At 33.5% G+C, this 21,501-nt stretch overlaps 2 protein-coding genes across 3 annotated transcripts; both read right to left on the reverse strand.

Annotated features, from left to right (window-relative positions):
* Positions 1-949: 949 nt before the first annotated feature.
* LOC126828337 (monoacylglycerol lipase ABHD6) lies at positions 950-14,082 on the reverse strand. Of its 2 annotated transcripts, none has more exons than XM_050558037.2 (9): positions 13,958-14,082; positions 13,060-13,183; positions 12,285-12,444; positions 11,662-11,778; positions 10,805-10,940; positions 9,687-9,853; positions 6,474-6,528; positions 6,021-6,115; positions 950-4,069 (listed from the first exon to the last, which is right to left on the reverse strand). In XM_050558037.2, the coding sequence occupies exons 2-9, from the start codon at positions 13,173-13,175 to the stop codon at positions 3,914-3,916; spliced, it is 1,002 nt and encodes a 333-aa protein (XP_050413994.1). In that variant the 5' UTR covers positions 13,176-13,183; positions 13,958-14,082; the 3' UTR covers positions 950-3,913. The 2 variants fall into 2 exon arrangements, with proteins under 2 accessions (XP_050413994.1, XP_050413993.1); XM_050558036.2 differs by lacking the exon at positions 13,958-14,082 and adding an exon at positions 13,888-13,941.
* A 1,904-nt stretch (positions 14,083-15,986) lies between these two features.
* On the reverse strand, positions 15,987-19,786 carry LOC126828335 (GPI transamidase component PIG-S). The gene has a single exon (XM_050558029.1). It carries the CDS (start codon positions 19,699-19,701, stop codon positions 18,052-18,054), a length of 1,650 nt encoding a protein of 549 aa, XP_050413986.1. The 5' UTR covers positions 19,702-19,786; the 3' UTR covers positions 15,987-18,051.
* Positions 19,787-21,501: the final 1,715 nt, after the last annotated feature.

A 21,501-nucleotide genomic window follows, 5' to 3' on the forward strand; every position in this document is an offset into this window, starting at 1 on the left:
AAATTGCTTAGCTCTGCTTAGCTTTAGGGAATAATGTTACTCATTGAACTCAGTCAAGACATTTACCTAATGAACATCTGCACAAAGTCAATCTGATTAAAATACAGATGTATATTTTGTTTCGTTTTTTTTATACTTCGATGGCCTACACTACATGAAGATCTGACCAGTTATAGTGGGAGTTCACGTTAGGGGTCAAATGAACGGCTTTTGACCCTGTGACGTCAGACATTGATTAATCAATCAGCGTTGATGTTTCTAGTGGTTTACCCACAGTTCCGTGCATAAAAAGGCCAAGAACTCACCATAACAGACTGTTTATTTGGCTAATCCCTCACACCATCCAGAACATGTCAATGATAACAACTCTTCCTGATCCTAGTGTAGTAAAGACAAGTAAAACGAAAATTTCAACTATAAAACCGAAACGAAATAGGATCTGTGTTTTAATCAGATTGACACACAGTGAGAGTTATGTTCACAAGTCTTGACCAATCAAAATGCTTATCGCCACATAGTCTAAGCAGAAAATTCTCATCATTAAACTATTGGTCAATTCTCATCATTAAGTTATTGATATAATGGATCTATGCTCTGAGTTTCATCACTCTTACCCAATTAGAACCAAAATTATCGTGTTTCAAATTCTCAACCAACCAAATTGCTTATGTGGGCTTAGTCTTAGTGGAAAATGTGCATGATCAAACACTATCCAGGCATTCACCTTATAAACAGCTACCAAAAGTTTGAACATTCTACCTCAGTTAGAAGGAGAGTTATTGTGTCCCAAAAAGTGTAACGGACAGATGGATGGACCCATTTTAATAATACCCTGCTTTCTTCGAAAGTCGGTGAATAATTATATATGTCTAAAACAAAGAGTCCAGGGGAATGGAATCCAAGAGTACCGGTAAGCATTGGTAAACAAAGAATCGGGCAACTGCTGCATTAAATATTTAATAAATATGAACAATATACACACAATATATTAATAAAATATATTCATTTAATACATTAAAATAACATGTAGAGCAATGCTATATTCAATACACTAATTTTACGTTGAAATAAGTAGGAATTTTGATACTGATAAAGGTAAAATCCTAGCTGCGTTCTGTGTAAGATTGTGAAAGCACACTTCCTGTGCATTGTTAATCATAAGAGAGATTCTTTAAATTAAAACTTAAGATTTGTGCCAAACTGTACATACTGAGGAGAAACTTAATATTAGTCAGGAGCACAACCCCCAGATCCGTGATCATTTCTTGGGGAACAATGTTGACGATGTTTAATAACACATTATAATGCACTATATAATAATGTATTTCGCTGTATGATATGGAAATCTTAGAAATCAAGTGTCAAGACAACTCAAAACACTCAGAATCTTGACGTGTGTTTTCTGAGATTCCCATATCATACAGCGAAATACATTATTATATAGTGCATTATAATGTATTATTAGTATAAGACACATTGATGTCTGGAACAATTTATGGTTGTTGTTATTACATATGTATGTCTGAAGTAGTCATGAAAATGCTCAACTTTTTTATGCTATCTACATTCCCATTAGTCCTATCAGCTTGGAAATGGCATATTTATGTTCTGTGTCCCCCAAAACCCCTGAAACGACATATGACAGGTATATATTGTTATTGGTATTGAAAGAATACTTTTTGTGCCAATTGCTGCCATCATTTTGGATTCTGGCCACCATATAGGATCAATGAGCTACTGGAATTGAGCTTATTTATAGAGAAAATTATAAATGATTTTCATTTTCTAAAAAAGAATGATTTATGAGCATTTAAAACCTATAGTTTATACTAAAAACCTAACAGTATATGTGACCTAGTGTAAACAACGATAATACTGTACATATATAAAATATAATCAAATGCAAAAATATGTCATATAAGACAAAATATGAAAGACATGTTCATAATAATCAAATAATACAATTAAACATAAAAAAATATATTTACAATATAATTAAAATACATTTCACTCTATTTACAAAATAAGATATTCAGTAGGCTAGTACCTCCTTATTATATCATGTCCATCAAGTTATAAATTATTGTTCCCCATCTTTAAATATGATATATCCTATTAATAAAGAAATTTGGGGGTATCTGACATAAATACTTACTGAAAAATAATGTGATTACCTGTACCACATTCGATTCTTTGTCGGCTGAAATTTTATAAACAGATACTTATATCAAGGTTATTTTATCTTATCAATAACATTGATGTACATTACACATACCATTGATTCTTAGTTAGATATCTTTTATATTTTGGCATATTGTAATCCAAAATATGTAGTAAAATTAATTAAATTAATACCAAAAGTTCAAAATATGTATTTTTTTAATGTAAAGACTGTTGTAATTATATAATTAAGCACATCTTGGTAAAACAGAAAGAACTTGATGAAAAATGGGCCAGCTTTATGAAAAAGATAGCACCATTATTTTTTGTCTTAGGGAGATAAAAGATGGCAGATTGACATCAAAATATTGCCACAACTTAAATTAAATAGAACTAAATATTTTCGAACCAAAATATTTTGCAAAATGTTGAATTCAATATTTAATCTGGATTGTTCGAGGTTTCATTTTTGGTTTTACACTGTACAAACTTGTATGTTCTATACTTGGTTCAAGTTATTAATATTGATTATCTTATAAGTGTTTAATAGACAATACAAAACAGAGAGTACACAAAGTACCAACACTTTAATAATACAAACTTTAATAAAGTGAACAAAGCTTTTAGCTATATGATTTACACTATTATTTGATTTGCTGGGGATGGGGAAAATCTAATCAATGTCTGACTGACCATATCTACATTATTTCATGAATATACACAATGATGATAATGGCGAATATATATACATCAGATTTGGTATACAAAATTGTTCTAAAATAGTTGTCATGATTTCATGGTCGCGAAAATATACCCAAGAATTGAGACAACACCCGTGTGAACCTTATATATTATCCCCCCCCCCCCCCCTTTGCAGCAATCGCAGTATAAAGGTCTCAGTAATATTTATAAACTTTATAACACACTCAGCAATAATTAACTAAAAGGGGAAGACCATCAATTTTTAACAAGGTTTCCATAAATTTTAAATATATATATTCATAATATAATCCCCTCTGTAACACAAGCAAAAATGTTTTTGTAAGTGAGAAATTATTTTTTTTTAATTAAAACTGTAATGACGTAGTTGGTTCAACATGGTCTCTATAGTAAGCATACTGATTTGGCATAAGTTTACTGCACTGATTCTGACTGATTTATAAGCAAAACAACATGTGTTGCATTACAGGCATTTTTATAGTACCGGTACTCTAGTCAAGTAGAGTAAGTAAAATACCTCTATTGGTACCTCTTAAAATAAATACTTCTACTAATACCTCTTAAAATAGATGATAAGAGTATTATATTGTCATGTTAAAGATTCAATGCGTATTTGAAATAATTGCCCGGTTCATACTACTACTCAGTTATCATATTCTGAATTACTTTTATACAGTTAAAACAAATATTTTGCTATGTAAATCTCAGGATGATGTGTTTCTGAGAATACTTAAAACCATACACACATTTTGTTCCAGAGATATATTAAAACCATGGAATATCAACTTTACCAAAATCCATGAAATTGTCTCCTCAATGAATCAAATTACCCTGAATTTAATAATTAAACTCAAGAAATGAAAGATCTAGAAAACAAAAAAAAAAAAAAAATATTGCTCATTTAAATGTTCAGGTAAAATGACTTTTAATTTACTGCTGCTTGCATAAAACCCACTACTACATTATATAACAATGAAATTAATCATTTTTAAATATGTGATACAAAAACTCTTAACCACAAATCCAGGATACTTCAATCTAAGTGAAACTTGTGAAATCCTAATATAAGTTCTGTAAATATTTTGGGTTGATCTAAAGGAATGGCATGTCCACAACATGGTATAACATCTACACTCTTACAATTGACTAGTTTGTCTTTTAATACATCTAATCCTGATATATCAATAATCTAAAAAAAAAAAATGAAAAAGATTTCATTCAATCCTTAAAAGCAATTATTTTTGAACATAATACATAAAGAAATTGTAATGGATGGAAAAATGGAAGGGTGTGTCTAATTTCTTATCAACATCTCATAATCAGACTAACGCGGTAAAACGGTGTTGAGGCTGTAGACCAATATACAATGTCATTTTCCCCTCCATCTGCAGGACTTCACCCACACATCCTTGTTAGCACCTTAGATGAGGATCAATTTGAACAAGCCAACAGTGAGGCTGATGTCCCCCGTCGAAATAGGAAAATAATTAGAGAGTTATTGTGTTCCAAAGTCTCAGCAAATCAAATTGCTTATCGCTCTGCTTAATCTGAGCAGAAAATGCTCATTATCGATCTTAGTCAAGGTATTACTGTAATGAAACTATACACCAAGTTTCATCACTCTCACTTAATTAGAACTAAAGTTATAGTGTCCCAAAGCATCAACCAATCAAATTGTTTATCTCTGCTTACCCTAAGCGGAACGGACAGACAAACAGACAGACGGACGAACCCATTTTAATAGTTCCCTGCTTTCTTCGAAAGGCGGGGGACAATAAGCATGAACATTTACTCAATTCGAAGATCAACCAATCAAATTGTTTATCTCTGCTTACCATAAGCGGAACGGACAGACAGACAAACAGACAGACGGACGAACCCATTTTAATAGTTCCCTGCTTTCTTCGAAAGGCGGGGGACAATCAAAGTAGGAGAGTTATTGTTTTCCAAAGTCTCGACCAATCAAATTGCGTATCGCTATGCTTACCCTGAGCAGAAAATGCTCATTATCAAACTTAGTCAAGGTATTACTGTAATGAAACTATACACCAAGTTTCATCAATCTCACTTAATTAGAACTAAAGTTATCGTGTCCCAAAGCATCAACCAATCAAATTGCTTATCTCTGCTTACCCTAAGCTGAAAATGCTCATCTTCGAACTCCATCAAGGCATTGACCTAATCAACACATACACCAAGTTTGAACATTCTAGCTCAATTAGGAAGAGAGTTATCGTGCCCCAAAGTATCAACCAATCAAATTGCTTATCTCTGCTTACCCTAAGCGGAAAATGCTCATCTTCGAACTCCATCAAGGCATTGACCTAATAAACACATACACCAAGTTTGAACATTCTAGCTCAATTAAAAGTTATCGTGTCCCAAAGCATCAACCAATCAAATTGCTTATCTCTGCTTACCCTAAGCGGAAAATGCTCATCTTCGAACTCCATCAAGGCATTGACCTAATAAACACATACACCAAGTTTGAACATTCTAGCTCAATTAGGAAGAGAGTTATTGTGTCCCAAAAAGTGTGACGGACAGACAGACGGACAGACAGAAGGACAGACAGACGGACAGACAGACAGACGGACGAACCCATTTTAATAGTCCCCTGCTTTCTTCGAAAGGCGGGGGACAATAAACAATAACACACACAACATCAGTAAGATATTTTTTTTTTACTAAATAAGTATAGAGAACAAAAAAGTACCTTGAAAGTTTTACATCTCTCAGTACAGAGATTCAAATGTGGGTATTAGAGATCAGGATGGCCAATTGTCAGGAAAATGAAAATTCCAGTTTGATTAAATACAGCATGCTACACCAGGGATGCTACTTCGTCTCTATATTTCCATCATGTCCTACACAATTTTGCAAACATCCGACTAGGAATATGCCCAATCAGACATCAAGATATAGTGAATAATATTCAAACTTCCAACATATATTGACTGTACTGAGTGTAGATGAAGTCTATTAAAGGGAATGACCACTGGTGATCTAATTTTGGCTTCTATTAACCCCAACCAAAAATGCCCAACGAGCAAAATTTTGAAATAACATCCCTGGTCTACACTAATGTGAAGGTAGTTATATATATATTTTCTATGGATATTTAGAAAGCTTTCACTTACACTGTCTTCTCTACCCCAAATAAGTTGTACTGGTGTATCGATACGATGTATATTATCTACTAATGTAGATGGAGTTTCAGCTATTTTACGAAATACTGAAATACAAGCGAAAATGTCCTACACTTTTTTTTATACAATGATAAAGTGCAGGCTTCTATCCTTTTACAGTTATCAATTTTGTTTTTCATCCATTTCTTACTGAATATTGGAATTTTTCTAAGAAAGAACATACTCCTTTATTTGCATATTTAATATTATGAATAATCAGTCCTTATTAATTAAAATATTAATTTCTATAATTTTAAATGCTTATGTGGTGTTTGTCACTAAAATCATGTTCTCATATATTGTAACACCTACATTTGTACAAGTAGAAACATTACTGCATAAGATTCCAGAGAAAGCATGAAATAATTAAGTCATGTTTGTTTAAAATCAGTAACCATAACTTACATTTCAGAAAAAATACATTTCTCTGCTTCCGCATATCTGCAGCTCCTTGTAAAATCTGAAGAATAAATAACATTATCCTTTAAATTCAGTATAAATATTAATCAAGCAAAGATTAGCAGATAACAAATCTTTTAGAAATATCTTTTTGATACATATTAAAATATTATTTTATATTTATTCCTTCCACATTCTGATAGCTTTAACATGCATTTCTGTTTGAGTAAGTTAGCATGATGATTTTATTTGCCCTAGCCAGTTTAAGTAAACTAGTATGATAATTCTCACTAGCCAGTTTAAGTAAACTAGAGTATGATAATTTTCACCAGCCAGTTTAAGTAAACTAATATCTCACTGGTCAGTTTAAGGAAACAAATATGATAATTCTCTTTAAGCAAACTATTATAATAATTTTCAAAAGCCTATTTAAGTAACCTGGTATGATAATTTTCACTAGCCTGTTCAAATAACTAGTATGATAACTTTCACTATCCAGTTAAAGTGAACTAGTATGATAGTTTTCACTATATAAGAGCTCTGTTTAATTAACTAGTATGATAGTTTTTTCTTGCCAGTTAAAAGGCAAAAAAGCCAGATCATCCACATATATTATTTCAAAAGTCAAAAATAGGCACAACTTTACTGTTAAATAGACGAGCTTGTACGAAAAAGATAGCACAATTATAATTACTACATTTGTAAAGACAAATATGCCAGTCAATAGAAACTAATATAAACTTTAAATGACCATAACATGTTAAGAGTTGATCAAAATGTTGGGTTATGCAATAATGCAATTGCGTGTTATAATTAATATAAACAAATGTAACACGCGCTGGGAAAGGGTGCGCCTAAACCACGCATATTTTTTTTTTCCTGAAACACCTCTGCCAAAGTCGCCCTGCGCCTTATCTACGCATGCGCCTTATACACCGAAATATACGGTACTCCATATTTAATATTTATTCTGGGGCCATACTATATACCGGAAAACAACCGGAAAACACCATTTTATACTGAATACCGGAAAAACACTAAATACCGGAAAACATCCTAAATACCGGAAAACATCCTAAATACCGGAAAACACCCTAAATAGGTAACACGGAGCCTGGTCCTCTGTGTGCGGTTTTGGACCAAGTGAGCGCCGATGAAGGAAGGTCAAGGTCATTACGATGTTCGTTTTACAAATAGCCTGCCCTCAAAGGGCCCCATTATATGCCGGTTGCGCCGGTCTCCTGATTCTTACCAGTAACGCTGGAATCAGGGTGGTACGAATTAGTGGAAGGCGCGACTAGGCCAACTCCTCCCTAGGTAACAAAAAAATCGCATCATAAAACAGCAAGTATCATCAAAAGCGAGTTAATAAATCTCTGAATAGTTCGAGTTGAAGTTCCAGGTTTAACCGCTATGAGTCCTAATCACCAAACAAAATGGATGCCACACAATTCTTGGACAGGCTGTAATCTGAAAAGTGTCTATCCTTTCCAAGAGCTATCCATCTCGTTGGAAGGGCTCAAAATCTACTTGTTTCTGAGCTTACTTTCATTCCAGGATCAAATATAATCACTTGAATCATAATAATATTCAACATATTCCATCATATTCCGAGGGCCGCACACATGATTTTTTTCTGGATTACTTTCGAGCTTTTTTCCCCACTTGTTGACCAGTTTTCCTTGAGAAAACCCCAACTTTCGCCCAATTGTCCATGAGAAAAGTACATACTCTATCTTACTACATTGACGGGAAGTGGTAAGCTGGACGTCTGTAAAAAGGGTTGATCGATAAATTTTTAAGGAAGCAATTGTTGTTTTTGTTTGTGAAATAGAGGACTCTAGCCGATGAGGCTACTTTCTCCCAGAGAACCTCCGGCAACCAATTTGTTTTATGTACTACTAATTACTATCGTAATAAAACATTACTATGTTAACCACTTCCTGGTGGCTGAAGACTTACACCGAATGCGTATTCGGAAAAAAATGTCCCCGAGAAAATGTTTTTTCCGACAATCGATATTCGAGATGTGTTCTGTTGCATAAATTATACTGCACTGTGTAAGAACTTGCATCCTTTGATCTGAAGATTGTAGATGGAAAAGTATCATTTGCACTATTTCAAAGTAAACCTGCATTTTCGTATATCATCCCGTAATTTGTGATTAATGACAATGACTCTAGAAATAATATGGCTTGAGGATTGAGAGATCTATGTTCGTCACGTGACTGGACAATTCCACCCCCGTCCCACTCTGACGATGATCCCTCCCGGAGCGACGCGCTCTCTAAAAAAATCTCAGGCACAGTTTACTCTTCTAAGTTTTCCGGTCGATATTTAGTAATCCGGAGTTTGGTCCTCGTGTGTGGTTTTGGACCAGGTGAGCGCTGATGAAATAAGTTCATTAACATACAAGCAAGCGATCACCTACGGTCAAAGAAAAATTTCTTTTCAGATTTTTTTAACAATTTCTTCTCCAAAATTTCTCAAAAAAAAATTCTAAATTTTTTTCCAGTATTTTTCTCTGTAAAATTATTTTCTACGGAATGTTTTTTTGTTAAACCAATTTTTCGGAAAAATTCAAATTTTTTGTTTTGTGACAGAAATTTTTTTTCGTCCAAAAAATTTTGGAGAAAAAAAAATCGGAATTTTAAGATTTTTTTAAACCATTTCTTCTCCAAAATTTCTCTCAAAAAAAAATTCTAAATTTTTTTCCAGTATTTTTCTCTGTAAAATTATTTTCTATGGAATGTTTTTTTGTAAAACCAATTTTTCGGAAAAATTCGAATTTTTTGTTTTGTGACAAATTTTTTTTCGTCAAAAAAATTTTGGAGAAAAAAAAATCGGAATTTTTTTTTTTTTTTTTGGGGGGGGGGGGGGGCTATTTGTAAAACGAACATCGTAATGACCTTGACCTTCCTTCATCGGCCCTCACTTGGTCCAAAACCGCACACAGAGGACCAGGCTCCGGGTTACCTATTTAGGGTGTTTTCCGGTATTTAGGATGTTTTCCGGTATTTAGTGTTTTTCCGGTGTTTTCCGGTATTCAGTATAAAATGGTGTTTTCCGGTTGTTTTCCATATGTTTTCCGGTATATAGTATTGCCGTTTATTCTGGCATGATGGGACTTTAATTAACTAGTATGATAATATTCACTAGCCAGTTTAAGTAAAGTAGTATGATAATTTTTTACAGCCTAATATGATAATTTTCACTAACCTGTTGAGGTAGACTTGTATAATAATAATGACTAAGTTTAAGCATGTTTTGTAGTTCTGAAGGATTTTGAGGTAGTAGTCCACACTCTAGTATTCCAACATCTGGTCCTTTTTCATCAACAGCAAGTCGTAAATTTTCAGCAAATTGACTAGCAGATGGTGTCTGCACTATTAACAAATTAAAATTTTGTTAGTATACAATACAAGTAAATAATATATTACTTCTGATATTAAAGTGTGTTACGGTGAGTTATATATAAACCCATAACATATTGATGCATCATTTTAGAGCTACATGTATAGGAATTACTTGCAAACTACAATACTGTGGAGGATGGATCTCTAAGATGAATATCAGTCCAAAAATGGTTCAATTCCGTTCAATATTTACAAAGATATGTGGAATTAAAATTTCAGAGATCTGTGTTCCCATTTTGTTTCTGCGAAAATTTATTGGTAGGCTTGTTTTAAATCCGACTGAATACAAGCGTTGGTATTTTGATTTTGTTTTCTTAATTAAATGTTAAATAATCAATCTAATTACATATTAGTGTGCATTAAGCCGTGTGAAATTTGATATTTTGGCGAAAAAATTGCAAAATAACATATCATTTCTTTAAATTAGCATTACTTTGGTTGATGAAGACAGTCGATGGCCGTGTCTAAAAATATTTTTAACTACTTTATCATAAGAAGCAAACCCCAGTGATTTTTCAAATACATGTAAACAATAAAATGTTTTAGTCCCGGTAGATCTTTGTAGGAACAGCGGACAACACAAAGACATCGAGAATGTACAGAAACATGTTTAGTCTTCTAAACAGATTTAGCAAATGGAATAGGATTGCAATATCCATTCTACATGATAATTTTTGCTTTTGTTTATTGCCCTTTATTAATGGGAGAAAACTGGAAACAAAAAAAGATTGCAGGCAGAAAACTAAAATCTATAGGATCAAAGCTACAATTGAAACTGATGATGATGCACTTTAGATGACTGCCCACCCAACTGCCCATAGAGCATCAAGTTCGGCATATTGAGATTACTATTATTGTATTTTAAAATCTTTAATTTGTGGCTATTTCTCTTTCAAATTAAAGATGATTATACATACTTACTGGAAGGACAACATATAGTTAATTTATGTACTAAATGTGGATATTCTGCTGCAAATAATCCTCCTATAGTTCCTCCCATAGATAAACCAACAATATGAAGTTTGTTCTTTATATCAAGATTTTTATGCTGTAAAAACTGAAAGAGAAATCATTCAAATATTTTTTGAAGTTATAAGAGAAAATCAGTTTGTCTTATATATAGATTAGCATCCAGTTATTTCATTGCCTTTTCTCCTAGGACTTGATCTGAAGGAACAAAATTCATATTTTCAGTGGGCTTTACAATAATCATTGACAACCCACTAGTGTCACCTAATCATTTTCTCTCTCTTTTGTCGTCATGCAAATTAAACCAACCGCGTAATTTTGACAGTAAACTCAATGGGCAAAAGCTACATTCCTTAAAATTATGTAGCTAAATGGGTAATTAAAATAAAGTAACGAAATAAAAGGACTGTAGACAGTCTAAGCATGCCCTACATGTATTAATGTTATTTCATTTTAAATTTCACTCTACAAGGTCAAAACTCAATGTTATAACTTGGTTTTTTTTTTCAAACAATATTTTTTTTAGTATAGTATTTTAAGAAATATTCTTTACTGATACAATGATATAATAAACAAAATTACAGTACCACCATATTCTACATAATCTGTGTTCTATGCTCATTGGGTCAATTCTCACTTTTGCTTTTACAATTTCTTTTGAAAAGTTTACTTATGTAATTATCCTTTGTTGATGTTACATCAATCATCAACTGATTGTACCACAGATTATCATCATATAATCATAGAACATGGGGTATGACCAAGATATGTAGAATGAGGTTGTAATATATATTAAAAACAAATATTACTTGGTAAAGTTTTTTAACTTGACTATGGTAACCAATAGCTTCTGATTCAAGTGGATCATCACTGCCACCATGTCCTGGCTGATCTAATGCTATCATATGATATGAAGCAGGCATCCTCTTAAAAAATAAAACAACCAAACAATTAAATATTTGTTGAAATTGTTTGCCTTGAAGTAATTAATGAGCCTTGTGAGTTGTGGATAATTTGTAAGAAACTGTCTTACCTACATTAATACTGAAAATAAATTCAGCCATATCTGTATACATATTTTTATGGTTGTCATCATTAATTTTGTTTTTTTCTTACAAAATTATCAATTTCTGGTCAATTCATCTTGGTTATGGCTTAAGTGAATTTTAAGTTTTGAAAATATTTACTTGCTTATTTCTCTTTATAATTCACAAATTCAAAAGACTATAAAATCTCTTTCTTGTGCTTTAGACTATCATTCTAGATGTGGTGAAGGTGTCTCAAATTCAGTATTTCAAAATTTTAGGGGAGAGTAAAAGGGCAGTTTCAAATTGTAACTTATTGTTCCTGTTAAAAATCAAAGAATCTTGTTTTTCTCTTTACCCTCCCCATAAAATTAAAAATAAAAAGGATATAAAGTGTATAATAATACCAATGCAATAGGTGCCCACATATAATGATCAGCTGAAAACCCATGTAGAAAGATAATAGTTGGTTTACTGTCACATTGTCTGCCCTTTTCACCATAACATAATGTAATACCATCAATATGGGCAAACTTTCTACTCATACCACTCCACCAAACAAAAAATCTAAAATCACAAAATTATATTGATCAATATAAATTAATAAAGATAGGTTGCCAGGCAATGAAACGCCTACAGCAGCTAATTCGTCAAAAAAGGGTTGTCGCATATTTTTCCTTTTGTCATCTGAACAGACATATGGATGCGGGTGACGGCAATATACAACCACATTTCAATGTGGGCGTATAAAAAGAAATAGATGCCAGAGTCCATTTCTCTATGAAGCGCATAAATCATTATTATCATATTTAATACAATTTTACAAACACCCTCTTTTAAAGAATGGGTTTAGTAATATATGAAACTGTCTAATTAATGGCAATAGTAAAACTCGGTCCAGGAGTCGTGCCATTTATGCAACACTTGTGTGAGATTATACATATTTCATTAGCCATATCTGGAATTCATGAGAGATCAAGCTCATTCTGAGGTCCGTGAATGAATTTTTCATTTTTGATTGACTCAGAATCTTTACCTACACTTGTCACATACCTCCTATCATGTGTATGAATCCAGATTATATAGTAAATAAGCCTGGATATAATTAGACCTTTTTAAAAACTTTGAGGCAAGCTTAATTCATGATTTGAAATTAAATCTTATTAATGTTAAAATACTTACTTCATCCAGGTTTCAATAATAAACCTTGGACAGAAGAAATAGATACCAAGCATACCAATAGTTATAGAAGTTAATACAGCTAGGGAAATAACATTCAGAACGTCATCCGTCACCATCTTGATATCTGTAAAATAATTTTTTATACATTTATGTACGGTAACGTAATGTTATTAATGTTTAGTTATCCACAAGTCTGGATGGCACCTGTCAAAGACGTTTCCAGACACAAAATATTGCACAACGTTTATATACAAGTGTCTGACAAAGTCTGTGACAGGTGATGTCCAGGTTTGATAATAATCCAAGGCAAAAGGCTAAAGAGTTTTACTGATGTCGATTTGATGTGTTATTTCATTACGCGAAAGTTGGCCTTAAATTTAAGATAACTCGGCCTTAAAATACTTGGCTCTGATAGTGTTTACATTGGAACTGGCTTTATTGTAGATGTAAAATTATCCAACAAAACAAATCTACATTTAAATAAAATCCCAAATAATCAACAATTTATTTTGTCCCCCCACCCAGAGTTTGGTCATTTCATTCATTAATTAAAAAAACATACTAATATACCTCTTTGACTTTGAGAGAGGGAGCGTGTGAATTTTGGCGATGGGTAAGAAAATTCACATTTTTCATTTTTACTCATCCTCGCCAAAACTCGGGTGATAATACATTACCGTACTTCCAATCCTTCAGTGTCAAAATCATGTCTAAAATTAGTAACGTTTTGGAAGGAATTCCTTTACAATGTAGAGTCTACATCGACGTATCGATCCTTTTTGTGAAGCAAACAGATACTAAATAATGGAAAGACTTTGAATATTTCACCTTTTTCATTCAAATAATGTGCGTTATTCATTAATATTTCCCATTGAAGCGGATGGCATGACATACTTACATGAACTTTGTACCTTTCAAATAAACATACCACGTTTGATAACCCTGGCTCGCATGAAAATTTACCAATAGACGGCGTTGTTTGTAACGGGTCAGTTGCTTTGACTATCCAGACATATATTTATAGAGGGGTTTTCAATGAACATGCCATATCTGGATGATCAATTTGTTTGGAATTTTGGACGGAACAGGGGTTATTGTCTTTAATCACCTAATTACATAATCATCATGAATAGATCAGCTTTCTCAAATATCAGGCGAGATCAAATGACCAATCAAACGGCAAGCTGTTTATTTCACTGGTTGTTAGGGTTTAAATTATCATTAGACTCGATAGGGTCATGTAAAGTAATTAAATTATGAAAATTAATTTTGATGTACATTTTAAATATTAAAGATGTACATTTTAAATATTAAAGATGTACAATTTAATTAAAGATATATTCAACTCAAGTTTACTAAATGTCATTGTGCTTGATAACGACTTGTCGAAACGTTTCCCAGAAAAATTGTGTTCTTCTAGCTGTCACTTCTGACCCTCTAGTGTTAATTGTGTTTCCCAATCACTAAATGCCACTTAAAGATTAATTAAAGAAGACGACCAATATATATATATCTAATTGATTGTGGTGATTACAGAAACCTTTAGTTTAAAACAGTTGATCCCTGGTCCGACATTTCTGCAAATTTGTGTTATTTAGATGTCTTTCAATGCAAACATGCTAACAAGAGGAATTATCACAGTGCTGTTGAACTCACAATGTCAATGGTACATGACAAAAGGCTTGGCAAGGAGCCGCGTCTATTTGGTGCAGAAAAGTAGAACGTTAAATTAAATCCCCAACGTGTACATTTCTTCCGAATGAGGGGGCAGGGGGGTTGGATGGCCGAATGGTTAGCACGTGCGCACTGTATCATACGGTCTCTCATTGAGTCAACTGACAGGGTTTTGATTCCCCGGTTGTGCGTGACAAGGAGTAGGGTCGCCTGTCGAACCTTGTGCCAACTTGTGGGCTTTCTCCGGTTTCTTCCCACTGCTAAAGACCCCTACAAGCAAGCAAATTATTGAAATAAAAAAATCTTCCCACTGCTAAAGACCCCTACAAGCAAGCGAATTATTGAAATAAAAGATTGAACCATGTGTTAGTCCCAAAATTACCTACCAAGAATTCTCGTAATTAAACCCTGGGCTTAATTTCGAATTTGACCATGTCAGTGATGAAACATTTCTTCTGAAATTAAGCCCAGGGCTTCAACTCGAAAAGAGGAAAAAACGACAAACATTTGGGTTCTTTTTATAATTTTAAATGGAATGAATCAAATTCATCAACAAAAATGGCCTTTAAAACACAATTGTGATACACCGTCACATAAATGTTCAGAAATACATAAAGAAAATGTCCATACACTTTAAATTTCAAAGTTCTTTGAACAAATCAGATCTCAGGGCTAGCTTTTACTAGTATGGTGAGCATCCTTTACCCATCAATGTCCTCGTTTGAGCTGGAATCCTCGAACGGGTGGTCACTGAGTTGGTCCTCACCTGGCAGTACAAGACCGGAGTGTGACTGGAGAACATCTCGTAGCCTGTAGTTCACATGTGGTTTGAAAATTTAAAAGGGAGACCACTCTGAAATAAATTTTAGATTTAAGCCCATGGGCTTAAATTCGAAATTTAAACTCGTTATTTAGCTCATTCCCGGTAGTCTATGTCGAGTTTATGTTAAACCCCATTTCTCTCTCTCTTTCATCCGAATGACTAGAAGCTACTCTTTGTCATACCCCACTGGCAAGATGAAGATTATAAATTATCAGGTAATGGACAGATTCGGATAATATAGCTGTACCTACATGTGAGTGTCTTAAAAGTGTTTTTACAATAAATATTCATATCCTTTCCCCAATTCTGAAGCTTCTCTGTTGTCATGCACTGAGGTATTCTAAGGACGGAGTACGATTGATTGACTGTGAGACCACTCAGCTCAGATCAGCTTAGTTATCCATGCTCAAATAAACAATGCGAATTACACTTAAAGGTATATAAATTTTATTGATGAAAATGTGTATACTATATATAAACATTGTACAAAAACTGAAGGTGATATAAAAATACTGTATGTATAAATGCACATTTATTAAACTGAATGTGTTAACATTTAAACTATTGTAAACAGTTATAAGAATTTAAAATATTTATGTTATCTAATATGTGACCAATTCTAGCTTGATGAAACCAAAGGTAGGGTGACCCGTGCAGTGAAAATTTTCTCTACAGAAAGTTGGATCGACACGGCGAATGTGCACGCTTCAGTGGCTTGTCTCAAAGTGATTTCTCACTAACTACGCAGTATGATAATACTCAGCACTAGAGTCTATGAGACTATAAATAGCCATCGCACATGCAATTCTCTACACATATTAACTATATCAGCCGTAAAAATCTATTGTTGACGATTCTGAATAACAGTAATATTTAGCTTTTTGGTTATTACAGCAGCTTTAGAAATTTATGTTCGTTTTGCTTTATCATTAACTGTACCGTTATGAGTGGCATCTTTTGGTTTAGTACAAATAATATCTCTGAAACACTTGCGTTAGGCAAGAACATGATACTAGCAGTAGTTTCGTTTTACTTTTACAAGGTTCTTAAAACAATTGTTGAGTTGCCTAACGTGCGTCTTTCTAAATTCAATTTCTTGTTCCAGCTGTCTGTTTTGTTTCGTAAAAAAGTAGTCTTGATTATCCCGGCCTGTCAATCAGACGTAGTATGGTCGGCAGACTGGTTAAGTGAGACTAATTTCAAAACAAGGGCACGTAACCTATTTTTTACTCACAAGTGCCCGGATGTTATGGCCAACACTCGTAACCATGGTGTATATATAAATATTGTGGTGTAATAGTTGATATATTTGGAGATATTTATTTATGGTGGGTCACCCTACCCATGGGTCAAAAATTAAAATACAGCTATGCATACATTTAAATGTGATATCTGCATTTATCTTAAAAGAATAGAGGAATTAATATGTGTATTGTATAGCTTTAATTGGTTTTTTAAAAAAAGCAAAATTTGAAAATTACTGAAGCATGACTTTATAGAAAGCCAAACCAGCACATGTTGCGCATTTCTGATAAGTTTTCACCTTTGAGCTCTGTTGAAATAACAAATACGTGATTATTGAAGACTGACGCATGAAACAAAAAACCCCAGTAAAATGAGATTTTTTGTTTTACATCTTGTACATTATCTCATTAAGCCAGGACTGGTCATATATTTGATAAAGAATTTAAAAAGTTTATTAGAGATGTGGCAGAATGCAAATATGTGTTTTCTGTGTTTGTTTTTTTAAAAAAAATGATAACAGTAACAGTAAGCAGTAAGCACTCATGTATATAAATTTGTCAGTTCTATAATTTGGAATGTACATGGATCATCTGGGTAGCAATTCAAAGAATAACTGAGAGTTTTCTACATAAAAGAGCTAAAGTATTTAATTGGGTCTATCTGATGTATTATTTCGATTAGTGATGCGACAAGCTCTGTACAATTAGGAGTGTAAGTTTTCCTGAAAAATATTTTTCTCTGAAAACAAAGGTGATTTACTTCAAACATATGGGGAATACTTAAAGATACATTATGTAAGATTTAAATAAAGAGCTAGCCAATCTTGCTATAATAGTTCGAAAATAGATAATGTAAAATTAATAATTTGAAAATTTCATTCAAATTACTCTATTGCGATAGAAGATATTAGCCTTTGAAGGTTTGACAAGACATGTGCAATAATTTCAACCACTGTACTGGTTGTTCGAAGCTAAGTCTCGCTCCTCGATTTTTAGCTTAAATCAAAATATGGCTGAACTGTTCTAATCTATTTAATATTGGAGAAATCTTGACGCCATCGAGAGTTGATTATGGCCTGGATATGTTAATTAATGTCTAATTAATAATTTAGAAAACATTTCAGGCCTAACGAAAGACCTGCAATAGGCAGATTTAGCTCCTGCATAATGTATGTTTAAGATTGCTCAATAATAATGGATCATAAAACAATCACAATTTAAAAATAAAATTAAATATTTCCTAAATCTTTATTAATCCTTTTTAGCTTTATTTGAGCCCCTAAAATGCTTGAAAGCTTTGTATATTGACCCGATAACAGGAATACTAATAGGTAAAAAGAGGGGGATATAAATAGCAAACTTTTGATCTTCAGGGAAATATAACAATTCTAATAAAGAGGGATCAAAAAATGCCTTTTCAGAAGCAATAATCGCTAACTTTGAAGCTTGGAAAGCTCCCACAAGGTTCCCAGCCTGTAGCAGTTTCTGACTGTTTTTAATTGACTCCACTGCAGTCTCCACCTCACTCCCTATATCATCTTTAATCACAATATTACTAATCTGGCCCAATAACTGAGCTAAAGATTGTATTGTGTTGATTGAAGTGGCTAAATTTTCTACACAACGGTTTCTTAGCCATACATCAATTTCAATATCAGTGATTCCTGCAACACCAACGGGCTCAAAAACAACATCTTTACTACCAAGCTGTGCAGCAGAATTTACATTAAGCAAAAGTCGTATCTGAGAAACAAACACTGCCATTACTTGTCTCATGTCAACTTGAACAAGATACGGCAAAGATGCAGATGAATTCAATTCTGGTACATTATATATCATGACACCACCCCAACGTGGACTCAGAAAGGCATTACTGTTCACCTTATTACCATTTTTATCTCGTATGTAAAGAGGCGACTTATCACGAGTTGGAATGTAAACAATGAAATTAAGCTCTGGATTATTAGAAGAGGAGGTTCCCAGAGTTGATTCTATCGGGTTTATTAGTTGTGGCAGATTCTGCTCCTGATAATAATATTCTTTCAAAGATTCATCATACTTTGGCTTGGATTGAAAGGTGGTAAAATACTGCAGCTGAGATTTTATTTCAAATGATGTGTACTCTTTTAACTTGTTTGTCATGGATTCTAAGTATGCTTTTACTGCCTCTTCTATCTGCCATCGTACATCTAAAATATCTGGTTGTGGAACAGTCAGTGTAAAAGTGATGTCATAGCCCGGATTGTAACGCACAGATCGCATACTTTCTTTATCAGGCTTTAAAGAACGAGCACCTTTTGCATTTAGTATACTTTTCTCCACCGAATCTTCACGAATGACATATGATTTCATGATCCCACTAATGTCTTTGACCAGCTCTGTGACATCATTGAGTGGTCTTATAAAGATATTATGATGCTTTCCTATGTAAGCATAATCTAGCTTGAAGAATTTTGGAACTAGAAAAATGTAGTATTTATTTCTGTCACCACTGACTAGCTTAGATTTAGATAGTTCATCATCAACAAATGGTAAATCTGGTACTGAACCTTTTTGTTTAAAAATATCAAGTTCTTCTGTTGTGTGCTCCCTAACACTCAAGCGATAGTTCGCTTTGATTTCAGTGCCAGTAGTTTTTGAAAGATTATCTTGAAGTAATCGCGAAATCTCAAGTATTCGTTTTGTCCAGATATCATCAAAAGAAACCACCTGTACTTCAGCGGTGTAAGTCAGGGGTATTTCCGATAATCCGTTTATATCTGAATATGGGAGTTGTACCCGGTAAACTTCGGTAGCCTTCCACCATAATGGCAACCCCACAACAATACAGATTAGCCCTATACCAAGGGCTGCGTACGCCTGTGTGTCTTTCTCCTGTTCCGAGATATCTTCATCGGTCATAATTATGTTTTTGGAAATTAAATATTTACGTTTCTACACAAACAAAATAGTAAATAAAAGATTCCGGCTTCTTTCGGAAGCGAGTAATAATTTACTTTTAATAAGTAAGAATTTAGCAAAGGGGAGTAATTCAGTCTGAAGGGAGATAACTACATTCTAAAACCATACGGTTTCAGACTAGCTATTTCTTTGTCATTGCTGTAACATGGTCGGTTCAAATCTTTAGGGATCGGCATTTGGCATTCGTTTCATTAAATACTTTGTAGGGTGTTGTTGACCGTTTAATTTTTTTTTTTGCTGTAAGGATTTTATGCCCTATGGTGACTTGGATCAAAATGACACTTTCGACGCAATGATTGCTCGACTGTACCCCATATAATATATACAATGTATAATATTATCAATAGTACCCTAAAACTGCTATAAAATTGCAAAATTTGACCCTCTTTCTTCAGTTTTAGATAAAAAAAAATTCAGTTAAAATGGCGAGAAAAAAATTAAGGCAAAAATTGCCTTTTTAGCGCCATGAATAGATAAAGGGAAATAATTACTAGTCGTGCATCTAATAAACGAACCTATACAACCAATTTATAAATGGTTTCTATAAAGAATGCATAATATATTTTGATGTAACATGATAGTTATAAAGTGCCGACAATTGCATTTAAACCAGTAGCCTCTTCTGAGTTTTTCAAAAATACAATAAGGGGTTGGGGCAGGACAGGATTAAGGGGGTGGGGTGACTGGGTTGTAGCCAGGGGTCCCAATATTAAAGGGACCCAAAATTAATTCAAAAATAAAAGATGTGTACCATAAATAAATTTCATATAAATATGTCATATATCGGGAGGGGGTGGCATAAATGAAATTCGCAGCTATGGCAACCAGGGGTGAAGCGCCCCCCTTTACTGTTGGCGCAAAGGCCCCAGTGACATTTTCCACCAGGGGCCCCACGCAAGCTTTATCCGGCCCTTGGGTGGGGTTACTCTCTATATTTTTTGCCGTCCAATTTAAGATCTCCATACGTCAAAGTGTACTTTCGACAGATTATTTTTACCCTCATAGCCATTTAAATGTCAAACTGTTCATGAGAGAATGTTATATTATAAAGTGAATGCGCGACCATTAACATGTAATTAACTTGCAGATAAATGATTGTCGTTTAAGGAGTTGAATGGTAGAAAGCGGTAAGATTAAAGCTATAATAACCAGGTGATGTCGATGATCTATTGTTAAACGTTTTCAAGATACTTCAGCTATGGACATTGGTAATTCGACCCTGTAATTCACATTCCAACTCTAGTACATTGACTTTTCAAATCTATTCTTTAAAATTATTTTCAAAGAGACGTTATAATATAATTCAAAATTTTATTTTTCTGAACTGATCGCCTTTTTTTAGAAAAAAAAATTCATAACAGTAGAAATTAACTGTGGAGACAATAGTAAAATTAACAGCGCATCTCAAAACATTGAGAGGATATGTGGAATGATAAGTAATCCAGCCTTGGGTGGAAACATATTGCAAGATTAAAATGGTTCAGACTGTGTTTGATGTATCTAAAACTGTGTCCGGTTTCTGGGATAATCTCCGAAGGGGGATTGATATCTTGTATCAGGAAATTAACAACTAATTTATGTACATCAATATTTGATCATTTGACATCTGCACATTGAGATTGTTAGAGTGACGCTGCTTGTATACAGAAGGCGCCTAAATCAGATCCGCAACTATATAAGTTTGCAAATGCATGTTCTTTAGCATAAAACATTTCCGGAGGCAAGAACCGGACTCGCATG

Source organism: Patella vulgata, chromosome 7 (assembly GCF_932274485.2).
Source record: "Patella vulgata chromosome 7, xgPatVulg1.2, whole genome shotgun sequence".
NCBI lineage: Eukaryota > Metazoa > Mollusca > Gastropoda > Patellidae > Patella > Patella vulgata.

What these genes read in the sequence shown, in the direction of transcription:
- LOC126828337 (XM_050558036.2), bottom strand. Translation starts at nt 13,918, where the DNA reads ATGAATAACGCACATTATTTGAATGAAAAAG. An exon ending in ACATTATTTGAATGAAAAAG is followed by an intron (nt 13,184 to 13,887) that starts GTGAAATATTCA and finishes ATTATTTTACAG; the next exon opens with ATATCAAGATGGTGACGGAT. An exon ending in TTTGGGGTAGAGAAGACAGT is followed by an intron (nt 4,070 to 6,020) that starts GTAAGTGAAAGC and finishes TTTTTTTTTTAG; the next exon opens with ATTATTGATATATCAGGATT.
- LOC126828335 (XM_050558029.1), bottom strand. Translation starts at nt 19,701, where the DNA reads ATGACCGATGAAGATATCTCGGAACAGGAGAAAGACACACAGGCGTAC.